The following is a 22,162-nucleotide window of genomic DNA, read 5'->3' on the forward strand; positions in this document are numbered from 1 at the left end:
TTTTAAAAGATCATTAAGTTTGTGTTATTATCTCATCCATTATTTCACTTCTTTTATTAGTAGAAACTGAATTTGAAAGAATGTGCCCGTGCTTGTAAATTTGCTAGTAATTAGTTCTTTTTGTTTTTCATAGGACTCCCATATCAGATTACCAATGTATTCCATCATAAATATTTCAGAATGTCTATGAGAAAAAGACTAAAGCTAAATCAAGTCCAGAATGCACAGACAAATTACTGCTGCAGAATTCTCAACAATTCATCAAATTCTACAATAGTCAAAGAAATTGCCTGTGGATATAAGGCCCATTTGAATCCTTCGGGAAAAAACTGGATATTGAATAAATATAATATTTATGTTGAATAAAAAAGACCAGATTAAGATTATTGATTTATCAAATTATATCAAGATAATACTATTCAACATAAGGAATTTGATAATAAACATAGGTTTTACTTTTATGTGATTTTTAAATTTTACATGATTTCATCTGCAGACAATTCATTAATATAAAATGCATCATTGTATCATTGAATGGGTTTTGATGTCATTGTTCTAGTTCAAATCAATCACGTCAGTGGCAATCAGCTATTAAACACATTGGATTATTTGTTAGTGGCCTCTGATAAGATAAATGAAAATTTAGTTCCAGACTCAGAGATACAGAAATAAACTGATGGTTTCCAGAGCAAAGGAACATTGGAAAGCTGGGTGAAAAAGGGGAAGGAATTAAGAAATACAAATTTGTAGTTACAAAATAGTCACAGGGATGTAAAGTACAGCATAGAGAATATCGTCAATAATGTTGCAACAACTATGTATAGTGGCAAGTGGGTACTAGACTAATCGGGGGGAATCACTGAACAAATTACATAAATGTCTAACCACTATGCTGTACACTTGAAACTCATATAAAGTGATATTGAAAGTCAACTGTAACTGAAAAAAAACAAAATAATAATTGAAACTTTAGAAAACATGTTCCAACTACAATTAAGCAAGTATTCACTATTGATTATTAAATGTAATATTGTTTCTGATAAATTCATTAAAAAGAAATAAAATGAATATAGATACCTTTAAAAGGAATTATTTTTGAAATACATTTTCAAGGACCCTGCTAACAATTTTCAGTCCTAATAGGGCTATAGCTTAATAAGAGGCCTGAGTAGCCTGATGACTGTTATTGGACATAATCTCCTAATTTACCACAATTCTTTTTTTTTTCAGTCAAAGTTCATTGGTGTGACAATGGTTAGTAAAGTTACATTGGTTTCAGGTGTACAATTCTGTAATATATCATCTATATATCACATTGTGTAATATATATCACATTCACCATCCAGAATAAGTCAGACAGAAAAAGTTGAGAACCATATGATTTCACTGATATGTGGGATGTAAAACTGAAAACAACAAAGGAAAAACACAAACAAATAAAGAAACAAAAACTCTTAGACTAACATTTTAAATTAACCATCTAGGTATCACTCATTTATTTTTCTAAATTCTGGGTTATATCCTACTACTACTTAATCTAATATAAACAATCTCATTTCCAGCTTTTCACTTAACAGTGCTAGAGATAATTTTTCCAGAACACGGTTATGCAACACAAGAACACTGTCATTCTTTTTGTTCTACTCTGCAATTACAAATAATAAGTCTGAATGTCTAAGACTGTCGTTCAATCAATGCTCTCTTACCCATGTAGTGACACCAGCAAACATCCATCACAAGTACACTTGGCTACCAAATTATTATGTCTGTACATTACTTGGATCATAATGTGATTTCCCCAGGAATAGGCCATTACTTTTCCTCCCAGTGACAGAGACAGACACTCTGTCTTAGTAAGATCATTTAATGAAGTTGTTCTGTAAGGACCTTATGGTTGAGCAGTTCATGAAGACTACATTTTCCTGTCTCTTGGGAAGTAAAAAGCAATGGCCATGAATTTCTCCTCCCTGATTTAAGCTATTTTAATATATTTTTAATAAAGATAACCTAAGTGTCCATAAAATGTTACTGCAAGCCTTTTAAATATTTTCAAAAATCTGTTTCTTCTACACCTCTATTTTGCCCCTAACACATCAGGAAAAACAATTATTCGTTAGTGACAGCCAATGTGTTTTGGTACAAATTTGAGCATCATCACTGTCACCCCTACTGTAAAAAAAAAATAAACCTGGGACTATGTATAAAAATAATAGCAAGGGGTGACAGGTTTAATCTCATTATCTTTCTTCACATTTAATAGGTGTTTTTTTTTAAACTAAAAATATATTTAATTTCAAACTTAAAAAAACATATAACCGAATGCTCTCATTAATAAATAAAGGACTTAAAAGTTAATTCTTCCATGGATTAATTTCAGACAGTTTTATCCTTTATCAGTTTGTTCTCTATATTTTGGGTGATAAGAGGAAAATGTTCTGAAAAGAGAACAGGTTAAATTATGTTTAGTGTAAATCTTTATACTACAAACAAAGTAGCCTATTAAAAATGATGGCACATCCTATTTTAATATGACAAGTTCTTTTCACTGTGGAAAACTGGATCTTAAATAATTAAACCTAAATGTTAATTTCAGAAATAGCTCATAAAGTCTTCAGTTCTATTAACATTTGGTAGGTGAGACCCTGCTACCTATCCAGCACAATTAGATGCTATAAGGTATAAAACTAAAACAATAACTGAATATCTTTTTTTTTCTTTTTATGTATGCATTTTGTTCCTAGTATTAGAAACAATAACATTAAAAGAGACTTTCATAACTTTAAAAATTCTATTCTCATTAAATATACTTGTGCAATAGTTCCTCTTAATTCCTTTCACAGAAGAGGCACTGAAGTTAACTAAGGATGGGATTCGGGTCACACACAGCATAGTACCTTGTACACGTAGTAGGCTATAGAGAGGTTTGTCTATCTGAACCAGACTATTTCAGACTAATCACTTCAAAGTCATCTGCAGGAGTAAAAAAAATAATAATAATTAAATGTGTCTAGTAAAATAATGTCCAAGTTTACCAGAAAAACTAGTGGGCCCATTCAATCTTTGCTTAATAAACCATTGCATTTTATGTGCCTCCATTTGTGTATGTCTCGTACCTAAAATAGTTCTTTGCATATACCTTCAATATTAGGATGGATAACGAATGAATGGACGGATGGATGGATGGAAGGGGAAAAGAGCCTTCATAAAGTATTTGGTATCCATATTACATCTTTTTAACATCTTTATATTCTTTTAAATTTCTGGAAATGCAGCTCAAATTTCACTCCACTGTACTGTTAACAATATATGATTCATAAATCATATGCTCTAAGTTTGAAATGATGGATTGTCCAATCAAACCTCCCAACCTGTGGAAGAATTTTCTGCAATGTCCCTGTGAGGGAATCAGCCTCTGCCTGAACACGTCAAGAAATCCTTCGTCTCAACCAGCCTTTTCAGGTTTAAAAAACAATTTACTTTGAAATGCTTTTAAATTAACAGAAAAGTTGCTAGCATAATACAAAGAGTTACCATCTCCCTCTCTCCTTGTCGCTTAGTTTCCCCAATTGTTAGAATTTCACCACATATGTGTGCTCTATCTATATAACTAATCGCTATCTATCTGTCTATCTCTATCTTTCTCATATGTGTGTAGATACATATAGGCAGTGTGTTTGTGTTTATACGTATATAGAATGCCTGATTCAGGATGCACTTAAATGTAGATGGAGTAGGGAACTGTCTCCTGAAAACCTTTCCTCTGCCACCCTTTCTGCCAAATTAAAACATTTAACCTACTGATGATGTAAATTCTATTGTTACCATTCATTTCACTGACTATATACTAATGAGTGAACAGAACGGTGAAGGGCAAAATATATGGTCTTCGGAGAAAAGCAGATCTGGGCTCCTATCCCAACTTTGCCATCAATAACTGAGCACTCTTCTAATGGATCCAAATCTCAGATTTTTAACCTTGAAATAGATACATCTTATATAATTATTGTGAAGTTTAAACATGATGAATTTTGCAGTAACTGGACAGAATAGGCCCCTACACATTGTTCGTTATTTTCTTTATTTGTGGGTGTTATTGCAAAATTCTTCTCAAAATACAAATATTTTTAAAGGACTCCTTAAAATATTAATGTATAGTAAATAACTAAAGCTATCTCAATGAAATTATTAATTATTCCTATAGGACACAATAAATAAAGCAGCATAATAATATTGATTGCTGGATGATGATATTTATAAAGAAAAATGGATCAAAAAAGTGAAGCCTATGTTTCAAAACCAGCATCTCCTATTTGACCTTCCACATAGACTGAGTCCTTTATATAGCCCCAGTCCTTTTTATTTATTTATTTTTTTTTTGAGGCTATTACCTCTTTAGTTGTACTATGACACCCAATTTTAGAGTACCTTATAACAAATTATAAAAGTAGAACTTACGTGGTGATTTCTCGATAAGTACATAGAAGAATGGCTATAAATCAATGAGAATTAATAGAATAGCTGATAATGACAAGGTCTAATTGCAGTATCAGAATCATTTTAAAAAGCTAGGAAGTGTAAATTAGTGGGAACGTTTTTGTTTTTTTTAAATGAAGTTTGTAGATATTCACTGTGTAAGTACTTTTCATATTTAATTTCAGTGAGGGTTTCACAATGAAAATTGATCAAAACTACTGGTCTATAGAAGCAACCAAAGGTGTAACTGGTAGGGATACCTTGTTCTGAAATTGTACATTTTTATATAAAAACACTTGATAATAGATAATACCAATTGATGCTGCCCTATCTTTTATCCAATCTTTCTTTTATTGAGAATACAGAGAGAGCAAAAGGTGACAGATAAAAGCAGCACTAAAATATCGACTGAAAGTAAAACTTTCTGAAGTTCAAATATAAAATAAAAATAAAAGTGGTGCAGAATTCTTCATTCCTTTTCTGCATTTCATATACATACTTTATGTGACAAAATATTTTTCTTTCAATTATAATTGCTTCTTATTTCTTTTTATCTTCACTTCACTACTTGTTTCTTTACACAATTGTTTGGCTCTTTGTTCACGATCCAGAATGTCTTTGGGAAACAGGTTTTTCTCAACAAATACAGCTTTCAAAGCTACAAAATGATGAAGAAAATGACATGTAAATTATATTCGGGAAGGGACCCAATTAAATGAAATAGTGGGGAAAAAATTCTCAAATTTTACTTCATCTGAAAAATTCTATGTTTCTTAAACCAAGAGCTTATTCACGAAAACTTTCTTTTAAACTTCTGCTATTCCTTTGACATCAGTTTAAATTTAAAAGTTAAGTTTTAACAGTTACTTCTATTAATGTATTTATATCATGATAGAGATCTACCATTTAACGGAAGACTAAAGAAGATTGTGTTTTCCATTTTTGTTTTTTAATCTACTTAACAGCTACGAAGGACTCATAAAAAGCCAAGAACAAATTATTCTGGATTGAAATAAGACAATTAAAATAATCAAAACACAGTCTGACTATCTGCATGACTAAACAAGCACATCTGCAATCGCATCCTTAGAAGATACTTTGATCTGCAGGGATCTGTGGCTTCAGAAAAAGAGAAAAAGAGAGACAAATTATCTCCATGAGTGGTTATATTGTGTATCAGTGAGAAGTAGGAGGAAATCGTGCCATGCATTCAAAAACGAATTTTGGCTTTTTGCTTAATTTTATCACTTCAACAAATGTTTACTGAATGTGTGTTATGTACAATGTTCTGTGCTCAGGAGTAAATGGGGCACAGATATGACAAAGTCACAGGCTTTCTTCCAACTGAAGTAGAAAGTAGAAACGGTACCCAAATAACCAAAACATTATAAACCATAGGATAGAATTCTAAGAGAATATAAGCATGTAAATTGCAGTTTAGCATATAAAGAGATTATAACAATGTGCAGAAATCAGAGGAAAGCCGTAAGAAGCAGATATTATCTGAGGGGAACTTAAAATTCAGAAAGGATTTTAATTGATAATAAGGGCCATGGAAGGGTTACCAAGGGGGAAAGGAAATGTCAACTAGAGGGAACAAAGTACATAAAAGTGTGGAGAAATAAGAACTATTATTCAGGGATCTCTGAATAATTCAGTACAATTTAACAGAAGTATAAAATATATGAAGGAGATGAAAGTAGAAGAGTTTAGAGCTGAACTGAGGAGCACTTTAAATGCCAAGCCAAGGAATTTGAAATAAAGAAACTATGTATAAACAGTGAAACACCTCACCATATAACAGCATCTATATATATTTGAATAAAAAAAAGAAAAAAACCAAAACTCTCTACTTCCCGTACAATCATGACTATATAAGCCAATGATCTTTCCCCTTTTTCTTTTGGCTATTATACAAGAACAAGCAGGAAAATGAGGAAAATTAACTCTGCAAACAAATTCCATGTTCCATGTTCAGCAAAACCCAAAGCTAGATGTGACCTGCAGTCTATAAAATATGAAGAAGGGCATCCAAACAGCTGAGATTGGGCAGAAGTTACACAACAAAAGTGATGAGAGTGGAGAGTGTAAGTAGGCCATCAGTAGCAGCATCTCAGAAAGTGCTAGCAAAAAAGACACTCACTAAAGGGGAGGGGATCAGCTGGCAGTACAAATGATTTATCTTTCATTTATATCTATGGATGGAAGCAGAGGTGAACAAGACAGGAAACAAAAGCTCTCCCCTACCTCCTTTGGTTCAGAGAAATAGATAAGGCAGGGCTACATAAAGAATCACACCCAGGAGCTATTTTTCGCTAAACACAGTCTGCCCCTATGGGTTGTAAAAACTGAAGGCCTTACTGATCACACATCACAAGCTTTCATCCAGGGACCTACTATAAATTTCAGGTCTAAGAAAAGCCAACTCATTAAAAAGCTAATTAATTAAAAGAGGCAATTTAGAAAATTAATAACTGTCAAACCATGGACACAAAGGTATTATAAGCAAAATTCAAAACAAAACAAATTTTTAAAAGAGCAGCAAAAGTAACTAATACATGAACCAACACCAGAAAAAGGTTGCCATTGGACAGATAAATATTGTTACTGGGCATTTTGCCACAAATTATATTTTAAAACTTGAAAAAGCACTTGCCTCTATGAAGGAAGATCACAGAACAGAAGGGAAAGGACTCAGAGAAGAGACTAAGACATGGCAGGAAATAATGAAATGTGAGCTGGCAGTACTCAAGAAAATACAGGAAAAAAGTATCACAAGTGAAAATAGACATAATGGGAAATATGGAGGATACAAATGAGAAACACAAATATAATTAATAAGATGAAAATTAGAAAGAGAACAAATTAGAAAGGAAAATGGTGGATAATGGAAAAAATAGATCCAACATAAATGGGGTGAGTTCTTAAGAAGACCAAAGCACAAAAAATATTTAATGGTATGTAATAAATCTTTCCTCAAATAAGAGACATATACAGATATGACATACAGTCATCCCTTGGTATCCTTGGGGGATTGGATACAGGATCCACATCCAAGTGCCTAATATTGAATGCGTGGTATACATATCTTTTTGTGTACTTTAAAACGACCTCTAGATTACTTATAATACCTAATATGGTGTAGATATTATGTAAGCAGTTGTTATACTGTATTGTTCAGGGGATAATAAGAAAAAATTACTCTACATGTTCAGTATGGACTCAACCATTATAGGCCTAGCTATATAGTACATGTCAGCAACAACATAACATTCTTTTTTGAATACTGTGAATCTGAGGTTGGTTGAATCTGCCAGTGAAAACATCATGGATACTGAGATCCAACTGTACTGTGTATCTGGAATAATTGACTCAAAATAGTCAAAACCAAGACATAGCCTAGTAAAATGATCAGACTTTAAAAATAAAGACAGAATCATTTGGCAGCCAGAAAAAATGAAGTCACTTAAAAGGAGAGAAATCTAGCTTATGTTAGATGTCTTCATGGCCATAAGCAATACCAGAAGACAGTAAAGCAACACCAACACGATAATCAAGGAAAAAGCATGTGAGTTACAGGTACTGTAAATATCCAAGCTATGCATCAAATCTAAAAATGACAAATAGTTTCAATACACAGGGTATTCAGGGACTATTGTTTCCAAGAGTCCCTTTTAAGAAAATTACTGAAAAACAAATTGAGAAATGACTGAGGAAATTTTGGAAAAAGATTTGATAGTGAGCATTGAATATATGTAAAGGTAGATATGAGATTAAAACAATGTGGAATTTAGGATGAAAACATAGATGGCAAATACCAAATGCTTGACAATGTAGAAATGATACAACTGAAAATTTGGAGGCTAAGGGAGAAGATACTTCACTCATGATAAATCAACAATACCTAAGAGACAATGGACTTAAGCCAAGTTAAGTAACAGCACTATAAGAAAATTTAACAAATAAAAGTAAGCAAAAAGATCATATTATTGAATATAATTGTGTTGTGGAAAAGGGGGAGGGGAATGAAAATACATGCTTATTTTACCATCATTCAGCATGGATCTAATATTTATTTAACTGTCTTAGAGAAATTAAGGGTTAGAAGAATTATATCAACCTATGATTATAAAAGTACCACTAGAACAAACTGAAAACAAAGAAAAAATTACAGATCCAGTGACAACCTTAAAAATATATAAACAATAAAGAGCGTAAAAGAGTATCAGAAACACAAAACCAAGCTGTCTAAATATCAATAAGGTTAAATGTGCTCAATTTCATAATTTTTTTAAAAAGGAGGTTTTTTTGTTTGTTTGTTTTTTGTTTTTGTTTTTAGTTGGATCAAAAACAAAACCCAATACACCTCTAAAATAAAATAAGTCAGAAAATTTGAAATGCAAGAATTGGAAAAGTATACTTGGCAAATAAAAACCAAAAGAAAGCAGGGCTCAAAATCTAAAATCATTAATGCATACAGAAATTTTCAAAGGGTACACAGAAACTCGTAATTACGGCTGCTGGAAATAGGTGCTTGTAAGAAATGGACAGGTTAGCATCATGGAAAGGAGAGACTTTTCATTGAATATTTTTTTAAATGTTCTAATAGTTGAACTGTATGAATACATTCTGTTTTGTTTTGTTTTGTTTTGTTTTGTTTTGTTTTGTTTTGTTTTGTTTTGTTTTGTTTTGTTTTGTTTTGTTTCCAGCAAACATGAATAAACCCGGAACTACCTCATAAGGGAGGCTATATATGAAAATACTTTCATTTTGCCTAATACCACAATAGGAGATGATGCGGATTTCTGTACATTAGCAGTTAGTCCTGTCCCACCTGACTGCAGATTAGCACTTCAGAATCACAAGGCTTTCTGAATGTCTTAGAGTTCTCTTGAGATTCACCGTGGAGCCAGAATATTACTTCTGAAGTAAACTCTAGCTGTTCTTACTGATGTTTGTCACTAAATTAGACAAATAATTTTAAATGTAATTAACTGGTTTCAGGACAATTAAACCGATAACAAACTGATAGGATCTTTTAAGATCTTGAGAGAAACCATCTTGCCAGAATAATTCATTTTTTTATTTTTAGTTAAATATGATTAAAATATTCACATGCAGAGGTGGATCCCTGTTTTCTGGGCCTGAAGCTTCCAATTTCCGAATCACTTTTTTAAAAAATCATATAAAATTACAAATACAAAATTATTCATAAAAGTGGCTATTTACTTAGGATGAGGAAAAAAAAAATCAACAAATTACCGGAGATTTGTAGAGTTGGGTTCTTTTCTTCTGAAACCTCTTTTAGGAAAGATACCTAAAATGCTTACATGACAATGATTCCTGCTTGCAACCTGGCTTCTGCTCTTCACCTTCTTCGCTCTAAAACTCCCAGTAACTTTCCTACTGCTGTTAAGGATCTTTGTAGGAGAGGCCCATAAAACAACGTAACCTTCATTGGTGTCATTGGCAATCTCCTTTATGGGGAAAAAACATCTCAAAATTAACCTAATACCCTCTAAAAGGGAAATAGTAATCATTTCCTCTCACTATTCAGAGTAATAACATCTGTCAGGTTAATGGCATAAGGTTTTCTTATGATGATGTGAGTGAGTCTGCAATGGATTATGATACATGTAAGAAACTATTAACCACTTACTGAATTTATTTAAGATTATTAAAGAAAGTCTTGAACCTTGCTCTGATGACATGTTTTCTTGATGTATTAACTTGGCAAGGCTAACGTCTCAGTTATTCAATCAAACACTAATCTAGGCGTTGCTGTAAAGGAATTTTGCAGATGTCATTAAAGTCCCTAATCAATGGATTTTAAGTAAGGAAGATTATCCTGGATAATCAGGGTGAGCCAGACTTAATCAGTTGGCAGGTCTTCAAAACAGGGTTGAGGCTCCTAGAAGAGGGAAGAAATTCTGTCACTGGACAACAGCTTCAGCCTGTGCCCATCCTGCCCATGATCTTCCCTTCCTGACTCAACCCTGTTCAATTTGGACTTGCTCAGTAAGCCCTTGTTATAAATTTCAACCTATGGTCCTGCTGGTTCTGCCGCTTCCTGGAATACTGACTGATCCACTTGCTATGAAATACACTGTTTACCACACAACACTGCAAAGTGTTCCTACTGAGACCAAAAGACTGGTTTGTCAGGTTTCCTCTGGTTTGTAACTGGAATCTGTTGGATAATCCTTGTAAAGAAAATGTATGTTTATTTCAATAATATAGCTTATCTTAAAGCACCCTCAAGTTCCCACATAGGTGAGAGCATAGGAACCTCAAGTCTCAGACTTCTTGCTTTCTAGGCCCCACAATTTACTTAGAATCTCAGAGAGCAGTTCTCTTAGAAATGTTAGCAATAGCAAATGTATATGGATTCTTGGGGTCACATTTCTTCTTCAAATACCCTAAAGGCTTCCCTTCACACTTAAACCAGGCTACATGGCCCCACATGGCCTGATCCCTAACTCTCCCCCACCCCGCCAACCTCATCTGGTACCAGTCTCCATAGCTGTCACTCTGCTCCAGCAGAACTGACCTTCTCTCTGTCCCTGGAACATGTCAACCTTATTCCCACCTCAGCAGCTTTACACTTCTGTGCTCTTTCCTTGGAATATTCTGCCCCCAGTTCTTTGGGGGCTGCTTCCTTCTTTCAGGATTCAGCTCAAAAATCAGAGAGATATTCACTGATGCTCATCCTAGCACATCCTATCACATTATCTTGTATCTTGTATTTTCTTCATACCTGTTATCAATTCCACTATCCAAACTTAACTTCTTCTTATATGTAGTTACTTATTCATTGTCTATCTCTTGCCTGGATGCTAAATGCAACAAAAGCAAAGAATTTGTTTGCCTTTATACTCCACATACTCTTAGCACCAAACATGGTGTCTGGTATGTGGAAGGTGTTCAGCAAATATCTTTGTTGAATAAATGAACAAATAAAGGAAGATACCCCCAAGCATGCAAAGGGGTGGGCTCAGTCCCCACACTTTAGAATTTTTGCATTCCAGAGACCCAAGGGCTCGCTCATGGTGAAAGGAGGGTGGTTCTCCATGTCATATATCGGAATATCCATCCAATCACCTCAATTCCTGATCATAAACATCCACATCTAGTGTTGTTGGTAACCATTTATTTTCATTATTTCCTAACTAGTAAAATATGATATTTATATTCATCACTTCATTTGATAGTTGGCTGCCTGACAAGATGTGTTATAATGATAACCAAAAGGTGTTTTTAAAGCAATGAAAATAAAAAATGTAATGGTCATGAAGCTATTCAAACATTTTCACTAAAATAAAATGATTCAGTGATTTTAATGGAGCAAAGTTAATCTTTTGTCATCTGATCCTTCCCTCGCTCCCCAATTGGCCGCTGTCACATGAAAAAATAGTGGCAAACCAAGCAGAGGCAGCCTGGTAAAAAGGGACTTGGTGACTATGTCAATATAGCACTGCAATAACCAGCCATTGTTATCCTATGAGTGCACAGTATTCTGAAAACCTTCTCTCTAATTCTTATCCTCTAAGTCGTCTAGATAAATGCTTCTCAAACTTTAATGTGCATGAAAAATCACCTAGAAATCATGTTAAAATGCAGATTGTGATTCAATAGATTTGACTTGAGGCCTGTAATGCTACATTTCTAACGTGCTTTCGGGTGATGCCCATGCTATTATCCACTGTACACATTTTGACGTCATGGTTCTAATTCTAAATCTAGACTCTAGGTCAGTATTGCCAAGCTGTCATTCAACTTCCAGCATCATCTAGTAAGAGTCAGGTGACAAAGCAACAGAGTGGTGAAGATTAATTACAATGCTGTAATAGTCTACAAACGACTCTTGAATGATTGTTATTCACGACCTATTGAGCCTTTTCTTTCTTTTCTTTTTAAAGACTATTTTTAATAGTATTTTTAGATTTACAACAAAGTAGAAAGGCAGGTACAGAGATTTATCATATTCTCCCTGTTCCCACACAAGAATAGCCTCCTGGAACCTCCCCGGAATGGTTCCTTTTTTACCAAGGATGAATCTTAATCATCCCAAGTGCATAGCTTACCCGAGGGTTCTCTCTTGGTGTTGGACATTTTTGGGGTTTGGGCAAAGGATAATGATATAAGTCCCTTATTATATTACCATACAGAGTATTTTCACTGTCCTAAACAATTCTCTGTGCTCCTCCTGCTCATCTCTTTTCCCCAATCCCTAGTAACCTCTGATTTTTTTTACTGTCTCCATAGTTTTACCCTTTCCAGAATGTCATATAGTTGGAATCATACAGTATATACCTTTTCACGTTGGCTTTTCTTACTTAGTAATAGTCATTTAAGATTCTTCCATATCTTTCCATAGCTTGACAGCTCTTTTTTTAAAATGCTGAATGATATTCCATTGTCTGAATGAACCATAGTTTATTTATCCATTCACCTACTGAAGGATGTTTTGGTGGCTTCCAAGTTTTGATAATCATGAATAAAGCTGTGATAAACATTCATTTGCAGTCTTTCATGTGACATAAGTTTTCAACTCCTTTGGATAAATACCAAGGAACACGATTGCTGGTTTGACAAGAGTATGCATAGTTTTGTGAGAAACCACCAAAATGTCTTCCCAAGTGGCTGCATGATTTTGCATTCCCACCATCAATATATGAGAGTTCCTGTTGCTCCACCTCCTCACCACCATTTGGTGCTGTTGGTGTTCCAGATTCTGTCCATTCTAATAGGTGTGTGAAGGTATCTCATTGTAATTTTACTTTGCATTTCCATGATGACATATGATATGGAACATCTACTGAACCTTTTTAAAAAATGTTTTTCACAGGTTAATGACTTCTGTTTTGCATGACCCAAATTTTGGTAGGTGTGTATGACTTTTAAGATTATTTGGTGTTATCATGTAAACACAGATATAAAATAATAGGAAGGATTTTTACTTCTAAAATCTCTCTGAGCTTTGTGCTCATTCTGGATCTTTAATTATTTAAATTTTACTGGAGTGAATCATATGTAGTAATCTCTCATTTCTTACTTAAAATGAACACATCTATAATTATTTTCTTCTTGTGTTTTAATCGTTTGCTCAAGTAAGAAGGGTTTTATAACATCAATGATTCTTTACTGGTACTAGATTTAAGATTACATTCTAAAGCAAAGATATATTAAACTAGAATTGACTGATAACCTATACATATATTTTTCACCTATAATTTAAGACCTATAGAGAGAAATTCTGTGTGTCAATGGAAAACCATATATTGTCTCTAGCACACCCTTCCAGGTGGTCAGATTCTAGCTGAGTTCACTATTTCTGAACTATTTTGTCCCCTCTCTGTAAATTGCAGGTTATCAATAGATATGTGGTAGAGTCTAATCTGTATAATCAGGTAGAGTTTCAATTGACTTCCTCCCCTTCTTTGGAAATATATAATACCGGTTTGGCACCTACCTGCAAACTGGATTGGAAACTGTTACCTTGAACAACCTATCAAAATTTAGAAAATTTTTAATTCTTCCACTTCCCTTCATTATCTGACTACAATTCTCCAAACTAACTTTCCCACTTCTCACACCTGCCTCCAACTGAGAAAACCTGACAGCCCAAATCCCTGTCCAGATGCTATGTTGCCTTGCAGATAACCTTTTCTCTCAGGATCTCCAGGACTCCCAAACAACTGACCATTGCCATCACCTTGCCACATATCATTCAACTGGGTATGCAGGAGTGATGCCAACAAGAATCCCTGAAAAACAACTTCTTAGATGCTGCTTTGCCCCACCCAGATTTATGATCACTTCTGAGTTGTCCAGTGATTGGTGATATTTATCCATCATGAACAAAAATGAGGGGATTGATAATGTTAAACTTTACCTGAGCCTTATGCTCCTGGAAAGCAGAGAGTTAAGAATCCTGCCACCCTTTTTTGTTTCGGAAACAGATCCCGTGTTTCCCGAAAATAAGACCTAGCTGGACTACCAGTTCTAATGTGGCTTTTGGAGCAAAAATTAATATAAGACCTGGTATTATATTATTATATTATATTACGTTATATTATATAATATTACATTATATTATTTTATTTTATTTTATTTTATTTTATTTTATTTTATTTTATTTTATTTTATTTTATTTTATATTAAAGACCCGGTCTTACTTTACAGTAAAAAAAGATTGGGTCTTATATTAATTGTTGCTCCAAAAGACGCACTAGAGCTGATGGTCCAGCTAGGTCTTGTTTTTGGGGAAACACAGCAACAGCAAAGCATCACTCTGCTCTCTTGTATTCTGAGGTAAGACCCTCTCTACCCTTCCTCACACGCCTAATAAGACTTGTGGATTCACTGACCTGCCTCTATAAGCTCAAGCCCCCTTCCTTGTCTTTGAGATGTTCCTTTTTAATGAATATTCTCTCTATTGCAGTAGTCTGAATGAAATCACCTGTTTAATTGTTCCATTCATTTTGTCTTGACAGAAAAACAACAAAACAATTCACCTGAGGTTATCACTAATGCAGCATTTTCTCTGCACTGGAAGTTTTAAAGATTTACAGATACAATGTGAATTCATTATCGAAACCTGACCCAGAGACACTTCTAAGTAGTTTCCTGGTTTTTGAATCAAGCATATCAAAGAAGGGTTTCAAGCTATTTGAGAATCCGCGGGGAACAACTTGGAAGCTGAAGAGCGAGTGTGAAAAGATGTCTCAACTTGAAAGGGAAAGAAAGAGAATACAAAAGGACATTAAAAACCCAGCAGGTAAGAATAAAAAGTCACCTGGGGATTAGGAAGTGTTTGAAAACTGTCCCTAGTTCCAAAGGGATAGATAGTAATAGAACATTGAAAGTAAGTCTGGCACAATGCTTCTCATCATACAATTTCCAAATACCCTCTGCACACTGTAATTATGGAGATTGAAGGAGTGTATGCAAAATGCAGTGTGAAGACTTTAGGGACACTAATGATAGCATGGAGGGGCAATATATTAGTAATGGAGACTTCTTAAAACTCTCTTTTGTAATAACTATTTTTAAGTTCAGCAATTATTGTCCTGAAAAGATGAACGATTTTAAATAAAAGTGATAAAAATAGATAATATTATAGGAAAATGGTTGGTTTTAAAATCAGCATAAAAATAGGCTGCCTAGGGAATGTGATTTGTGTACTATTTGAACAAGAAAGGCTGCACTTAGAAATATTAATAACATGGTCACCTGAATAACATGGACACTTCTCCTCTAGGGTCCACCTTCTACTACCTATGTGAAATTAGGTAAATTACAGTGTTTCCCCGAAAATAAGACCTAGTTGGACAATCAGCTCTAATGCATCTTTTGGAGCAAAAATTAATATAAGACCCGGTATTATATTATATTATATTATGCTATATTATATTATATTATATTACATTATACTATACTATATTATATTATATTATATTATATTATATTATATTATATTATATTATATTATATTATATTATATTATATTATATTATATTATATTATATTATATTATAAACCTGGTCTTATATTAATTTTTGCTCCAAAAGATGCATTAGAGCTGATTGTCTGGCTAGGTCTTATTTGGGGGGAAACACGGTATTTAAACCCTTTATGCTTACGCTGCAGACTCTAGGTGCCTATGCCACAGAGTCTATGCCACAGACTCTTCATATAGAAAATAGGGACAATAATAATTCCTATTCATAGAGCTGCTTAGTAGAATAATAATAAAATATCCATAAAGAAAATGTATCAAACTCTCATTAGGTGTCAGGCCCTGTACTAAGGACTTCACATGGGTTATTTTATTTCATGTTCACAGCAACATTATGAGAATGGTAAATAACATGATGCCCATTCTTCATTGAAATAACTAAGGCACAGATAGTTGCATTGACCTGCTCAAGGTCATATAGCTAGCAAGTGATAGAGTCTTGATTTGAACCCAGGCTAATGCTTTATTGCTTTGAGTGTTTCATGTTTTATTCCCTCTATAAATGGAAATTCCCAAGAGACAACCATAATCAATAACTTAGGAGAAATAATGACTGCAATTTCAAAGGTTAAAAACTAATGTAAAGAACCAGAAGTGGGTAAAAAGCACTAAGAGCCAGGTAAGATGATAAGATACCAGTTATCAATGCACTGGCCCTCAGCTCCAAAGCCACTCTTTCTTTACTGCTTGCTCTGTGATAATGGACTGGAGCCCCGTAAATAATGTCTCCTTTGCCAGCTGGTGCGATGTTGAGCTCTGTCACTAGAGGGCACTGTAGGGACACTAAAGGAGAATGGATTTCTCTTTCAAGTGAGTGCTCTTCTCAGGAGGCTCCCGCAGTGCGTTTTCTCCAGCAATAGACTCCTACACCATGACTTCTCCAGTACCAGGCTCCTACAGTGGCTTTACCAGCTCCAGGCTCCTGTGATGCAGCTATGGCTTCTCCAGAGCCCAGAGCCAGCAGCTTCTGTTGTCACCCTCTCAGGGCTTTACAGCATAGTGTCATCTGTCTGCCACAACCAGTGAACGAATTTCTATAACACCCTGAGAGGCAAGTAGAGGACCCCCAGTGTGATTCCTCCCCTGCACTCCCGTGATGGCTTCTCAGTGAGTTCTAGACACAGCACCTCCCTGATTATGGCTTCCCCTGGCACCCCTGAAAGCAGACTTCCAGCAAGTTCCACCTGCTAGGTGAACATCGTCCTTGGTCTCTCTGTCTCAGGCCTGGGAGTAGTGGCCGCTCTTTAGCTCTGCTATTCCTGTGTTCTTTAAAGTTATCTTTTCTTCTTATAGCCAATTTTCTATAATGCCCATGTATTACATCTAAATCAGAAAAAAAGTGAACTTAAAAATAAAATTAATTCTAAAACATGTCCATCTTGACTATAGTTGCTGTCCAGTTGTCACTCTTGGTCTTTCCTTCCTACTATAGTCAGTTCTTGGGAAAACATTAGCCTTTCTTGGTAGATGTCCCACAGGCACCTCTGTCAATATAATCTAAAAACTGACTCTGTAAACTACCTTTTCTTGGGGGGTGGGAGATGAGGGAAAAGGGGATCAAATATATGGTGATGGCAGGAGAACTGACTCTGGGTGGTGAACACACAATGGGATTTATAGATGATGTAATGCAGAATTGTACACCTGAAATCTATGTAATTTTACTAACAATTGTCATCCCAATAAATTTAAAAAATAAATTAAAAAAATAAATAAATAACTACCTTCTCCTCCTGTATTTCCTCTCTCAAAAAGTCTTTTTTTGACATAGTTATCCAACCTAGAAACCTGATAATTACGTCTTCACTTCTCATCAGGGGACATATTCCTTTATTTTTCCTTAATATTTCTCAAATTAGTTACTTCCTTTTTGGGGCCTCCTTGTCTTCAGAATAATAATAGATACTATTTAATGAATGCTAAGTACGTGCTACTCATTGTGCGAAAATTAACCCACACAACTCCAAGAAGCAGATATCTTTAGTCCCATTTACAGATGAGGAAATTGAGACTTAGTAGCTTATGTAAGTTGTCCAGATATAAACAACTTGTAGAAGGTAAACTGAGGATCCAAAAGCAGGTAGCTGGCTGCAAACATGTCCCCACTACTATAATATGCTGCCTTCAGTTTAACCTCATTATAATGCATCCACTACACAATTTCCAGAAAGCTTTCTGAAATGCAAATGTGGTCATGCCACTTTCCTGTTTTAAACATTTCAACAGGAATTTTATTCTGGATTGGATTTAATAGGTAATAGCAGGCCATTCTTTTCATTGCACTAGATAGGGGAAAAACATAGGTAAATTCAGAAATAAATCTTTAAAGCCATCAGAGGACTGTAGAAGCAAAGATTATCAAATTAAAATTCTAGAGATTACAGAACCTTTCTTAGATGAGCTGAGATTGCCAAATATTTTCTTCCCTTTGGGGATTTATCATTTCTGGGTATTTCTGAGAAACAGGCCTACCACAGACAGAGAGACTATTCTAAGGGAAAATAAAACTAGAAAAGTTTTTGATGACTCTGTGGGTTGGTGTGATATACTAGAATCTAGAGAAATTCCGTCGCTATGGCCATTGCTCCCCATTCTGAGTACTGGGATAGTGTGGGGGACTCTAGATTGGACTGATGAGGCAGAGAACGGTTTCCTACAGTTTTTCAGGACTTAGGAGACAATATCCCACAAAGGGAGAGGCCCAAAACATTTCAAGTCAGCAGCAGAGTAAATCTAACGAAAGCTGTAGCCCAGCACTGACCAAGCTCAATTTCTATTGGATTAACGTGATCTGCCCCTCATGCTCTCTGTCAACTAAGGAAAGGGTGAACTTTCTCTGGGAGAAAATAACATTAATTTCAGTATTTATGGATCTTTTATATATAATTTATGTCATACAATAAAAAAAATTGTACAAAAATTACAGCACTTACAAAGAAGGAAAATGTGACCAATAACCAAGAGGGAAAAATAGGCAGTAGAAGCAAAACCAAGGGTCATCTAGATATTTATATATCTGAAATTGGAAACTAATCACGTGGGTTTAAAAGTAGACTGGCAAAAGACAGGATTAGTGAATGTAAACACAAGTCAATATAAAATATCCAAAATGAAACCCAGAAAAGAAAATGGAAAGAGAAGAACATATGAAACACTTGCGATATGATGAGAAAGTCTAATGTGCATGTAATTGAATCCCAGAAAGACAAGAGAGTGGGAATTGGAAAGAAACAATATTTCAAAAGATAATGGCTGAGAATTGTCCAAAATTGAAGAAAGGTACATTCAAGAATTCCTATCAACCCCACGCAGTATAAATATAGAGAAAATAAATATTTAAACACATCATGATAAAATTGCTGAAAAACAAGGATAAAGAGAAAAATCTTTAAAGCAGTCAAGAAAAAAAAAAGATATTACATTCAAACAAGCAACGATATTAAGAGTAGATTTTTCAATAGGAACGATGGAAATAAAGAAACAATGGGATGTTATCTTTAAGGAGTAGAAACAAAGAAAAGAAAAATCCTGCTATCCAGAGTTTTAAACCCAGTGAAAATATTCTTCCAAACACAAAATGAAATACATGCATTTTTCAGACACACAGAAGCTGGGAAAATAACTCACCAGCAGATCCACATTACAAGAAAAATTGTAGGAAATTCTTCAGACTGAAGGAAAATAATCTCAGATGGAAACAGTACCACAAGAAGAAATAAAGAACACAAGAAAGAATACTGTAACCTCTAGAGTAATCACTAAAAGAATAATACAAAGAAATATAAAAACTGAAAAATTAAAAAGAGATAAAATGGGATCATTTAGAATGCTTGATTAAAACATTTTAATGATTCCTCATTCCTGGCAAAATAAATGTCCAAGTCCTTAGCACACAGAAAAAAACTAAGGGCTCCGTGATCTGGCCTCATTTACCTATCTAGCCTTAATTCTCCATCATGCCTCTTCTAGTCCCCAGCTATTTGGAACTACATGTAGTTCCCTAGCACACCATGTTACTCATACCACCCGACATTTGTATATGCTATTCCATTGCCAGAAATACCATCCCTATTTTTTCTTACCTGACTGATACCAACTTAACATTTAATATGCAGCTCAGTCATAATCTGGTTTCTCCAAACACCATCTGCAAATCTCCATGTGGTCTCAATACCCAGTGCTTATCTCTATTATAGCCCTAATACATAATTATTTGTTTCCTTATCTGTCTATTTCACCAACTAGTCTAGTCTCCAAGATTTTGGAAGGCTGGGTATCTACATGTGAGCTCTGTGTCTCCAGCATCCAGTACAGGGCCTAGCACAGAGAAGGTATTCAATGTCCACCTTAGGAAAAGCTGAATACATACATGAGGAAACATTATTTCAGTGTCTGCTAGTTGAAGGGTCTATGATACTATGCCAAGCATGTTACAATTCTCTTCCATCCTCCAAACCTTAATTTCTAAGTAGCATACCTCAAACTCAACACATTCCAGACTGAACTCTACTCCTATGTGTCAAACTCAGTTAAACTGTCACCATCTGAAGTCAGCCATTTCAGTAAACTTGGAATCCCTTGAACATCTACCCTCCATCATCCTTGAGGTGTCTTTCCTTACATTATTTCCTTGATGTTGACTTGCTTTATTCCTCCCTTACCCTTTTAATGCCTACTCATTCTAAGTCCTAGCTCAAATATGACTTCCACTGTGAATTCCTTCCTCTGTCCCAGCCAGAGTTAATAAATATGGTTTCTTCCTTGGTGCTTCCAAAGAACGTCATCTGCGGTATTATGTGTTGTGCATTCTGATGTCCTCAACAGTTTTTATCTGTCTCTCCCTCAAGTTGACAAAACTACAGAAAAAAAATAAAAAGAAACTATTTTCACTTTCAGAGAAGGGAAAGGGAGAAATGCTGAAGAAAATTTAAAAAAAGAAAAAGACAAGAGAAAAACACATCTTTTTAAATCTGAGAATTACAGGAAATGTTTATATTAAGAAATCCAGAGGGGAAAATATATTTGAAAATGTATTAGTCTTTTAGGTATTTTAGGTATTTGCATTCAGCCAGCCACCTCACCTCCCCCTGTCCAGTAGGACACATCCTCCCTGTCCAGTAGGACAATTCATCCGTGGATGGAGGAGAATATATAGGGCCCCTCTCATAAGCAGGCATTCACATGGCTGAGGAGAGGTGATGGCGGTCCTGACTGCTGACCTCTCCCACCTCCTGCTCTCCAGCTTCTGAATGCTCCCTGTTGCCCATTTCTCTTGCCTCAGTTCTGATTCCTGGTCCATCTTAGTTTCCTTCTTTGTGCATGTTCTGCGTCTGGACTATCTTTCCATTTTATCCTGGCTCTCTGGTGCTCTTCTTAGTGTATGTTCCCCGGACTCTCTTTCGTCTCTGATTCAGGAGGACCAGATAAGCATTCCCCATATTTATCCCTAAACATGAATCATCCTGGTGAAAATGAATAGAATGATAGACTGAAAGCCCTGTCGGATGCACTGAAGTTTACTTGGAGCCTTGAAGTTTGTGGATTCATGTTTTTAAAAGAAATGAGCAGAAACCATAGATGACCCTCATGAGAGCAAATAAATGATGACACATTTATAAAAGAGAAACTCTGAGGAAAAGCAAAGGAAGCTGATGATAATTAGACTGGAAACTGTGGCAATGAGGAATGACAGCTGTACCTTGCTTACAAATGGAATTTCAAAAAAAAAAATTTGACCAGCTGTTTTCCCTTTCCATAGGGAACCAACCAAAGACGAGAGGCCTAAACTTCCTCAAGCATGGATGAAAAGAAACGCTTCCCTCCTACAAGGTTATTCTTTCTCAAGGATGATGTTGAATCCCCATCTCAGAGGATTTGAAAAGTTTAGAAACCACAGATCTCAGAAGATGGTTCGAGTGTACTTCTGATCTTCTGACTGTTACAAGTTGAAACTTGCACTTTTCATTAATTATTTTAAATAAGCTCCCTGCAGTGTCCATATGCTTTCTGAGTGCTTCACTGAGAATCAGGTTGTGCTGTCTGTGCTCCCACAGGGCCCCTCTATGTGGATAGGATATTTGTACAGAAATTATTCTTCAAATTCTTACAAACTCAGAGGCGTATAACAGCCTGAAAAATAGAGCATATATTCGGCATATCTTGTTTCCA

At 35.0% G+C, this 22,162-nt stretch overlaps 1 protein-coding gene across 5 annotated transcripts in view; it reads right to left on the minus strand.

The window, feature by feature from the left end:
• Positions 1-34: 34 nt before the first annotated feature.
• The window catches only part of WDR49 (WD repeat domain 49), a 128,983-nt gene continuing 106,855 nt past the window's right edge, over positions 35-22,162 (minus strand). For all 5 annotated transcript variants that reach the window (XM_074327418.2, XM_088793772.1, XM_088793771.1 and 2 more), the window contains one exon: positions 35-5,131. In XM_074327418.2, coding sequence (XP_074183519.2) covers positions 5,001-5,131 — 131 coding nt within the window. In that variant the 3' untranslated portion in view covers positions 35-5,000. The remainder of the gene's footprint in view (positions 5,132-22,162) is intronic.

Source organism: Rhinolophus sinicus, chromosome 17 (assembly GCF_057876585.1).
Source record: "Rhinolophus sinicus isolate RSI-liver-muscle chromosome 17, RSI-T2T, whole genome shotgun sequence".
NCBI classification, from domain to species: Eukaryota; Metazoa; Chordata; class Mammalia; order Chiroptera; family Rhinolophidae; genus Rhinolophus; species Rhinolophus sinicus.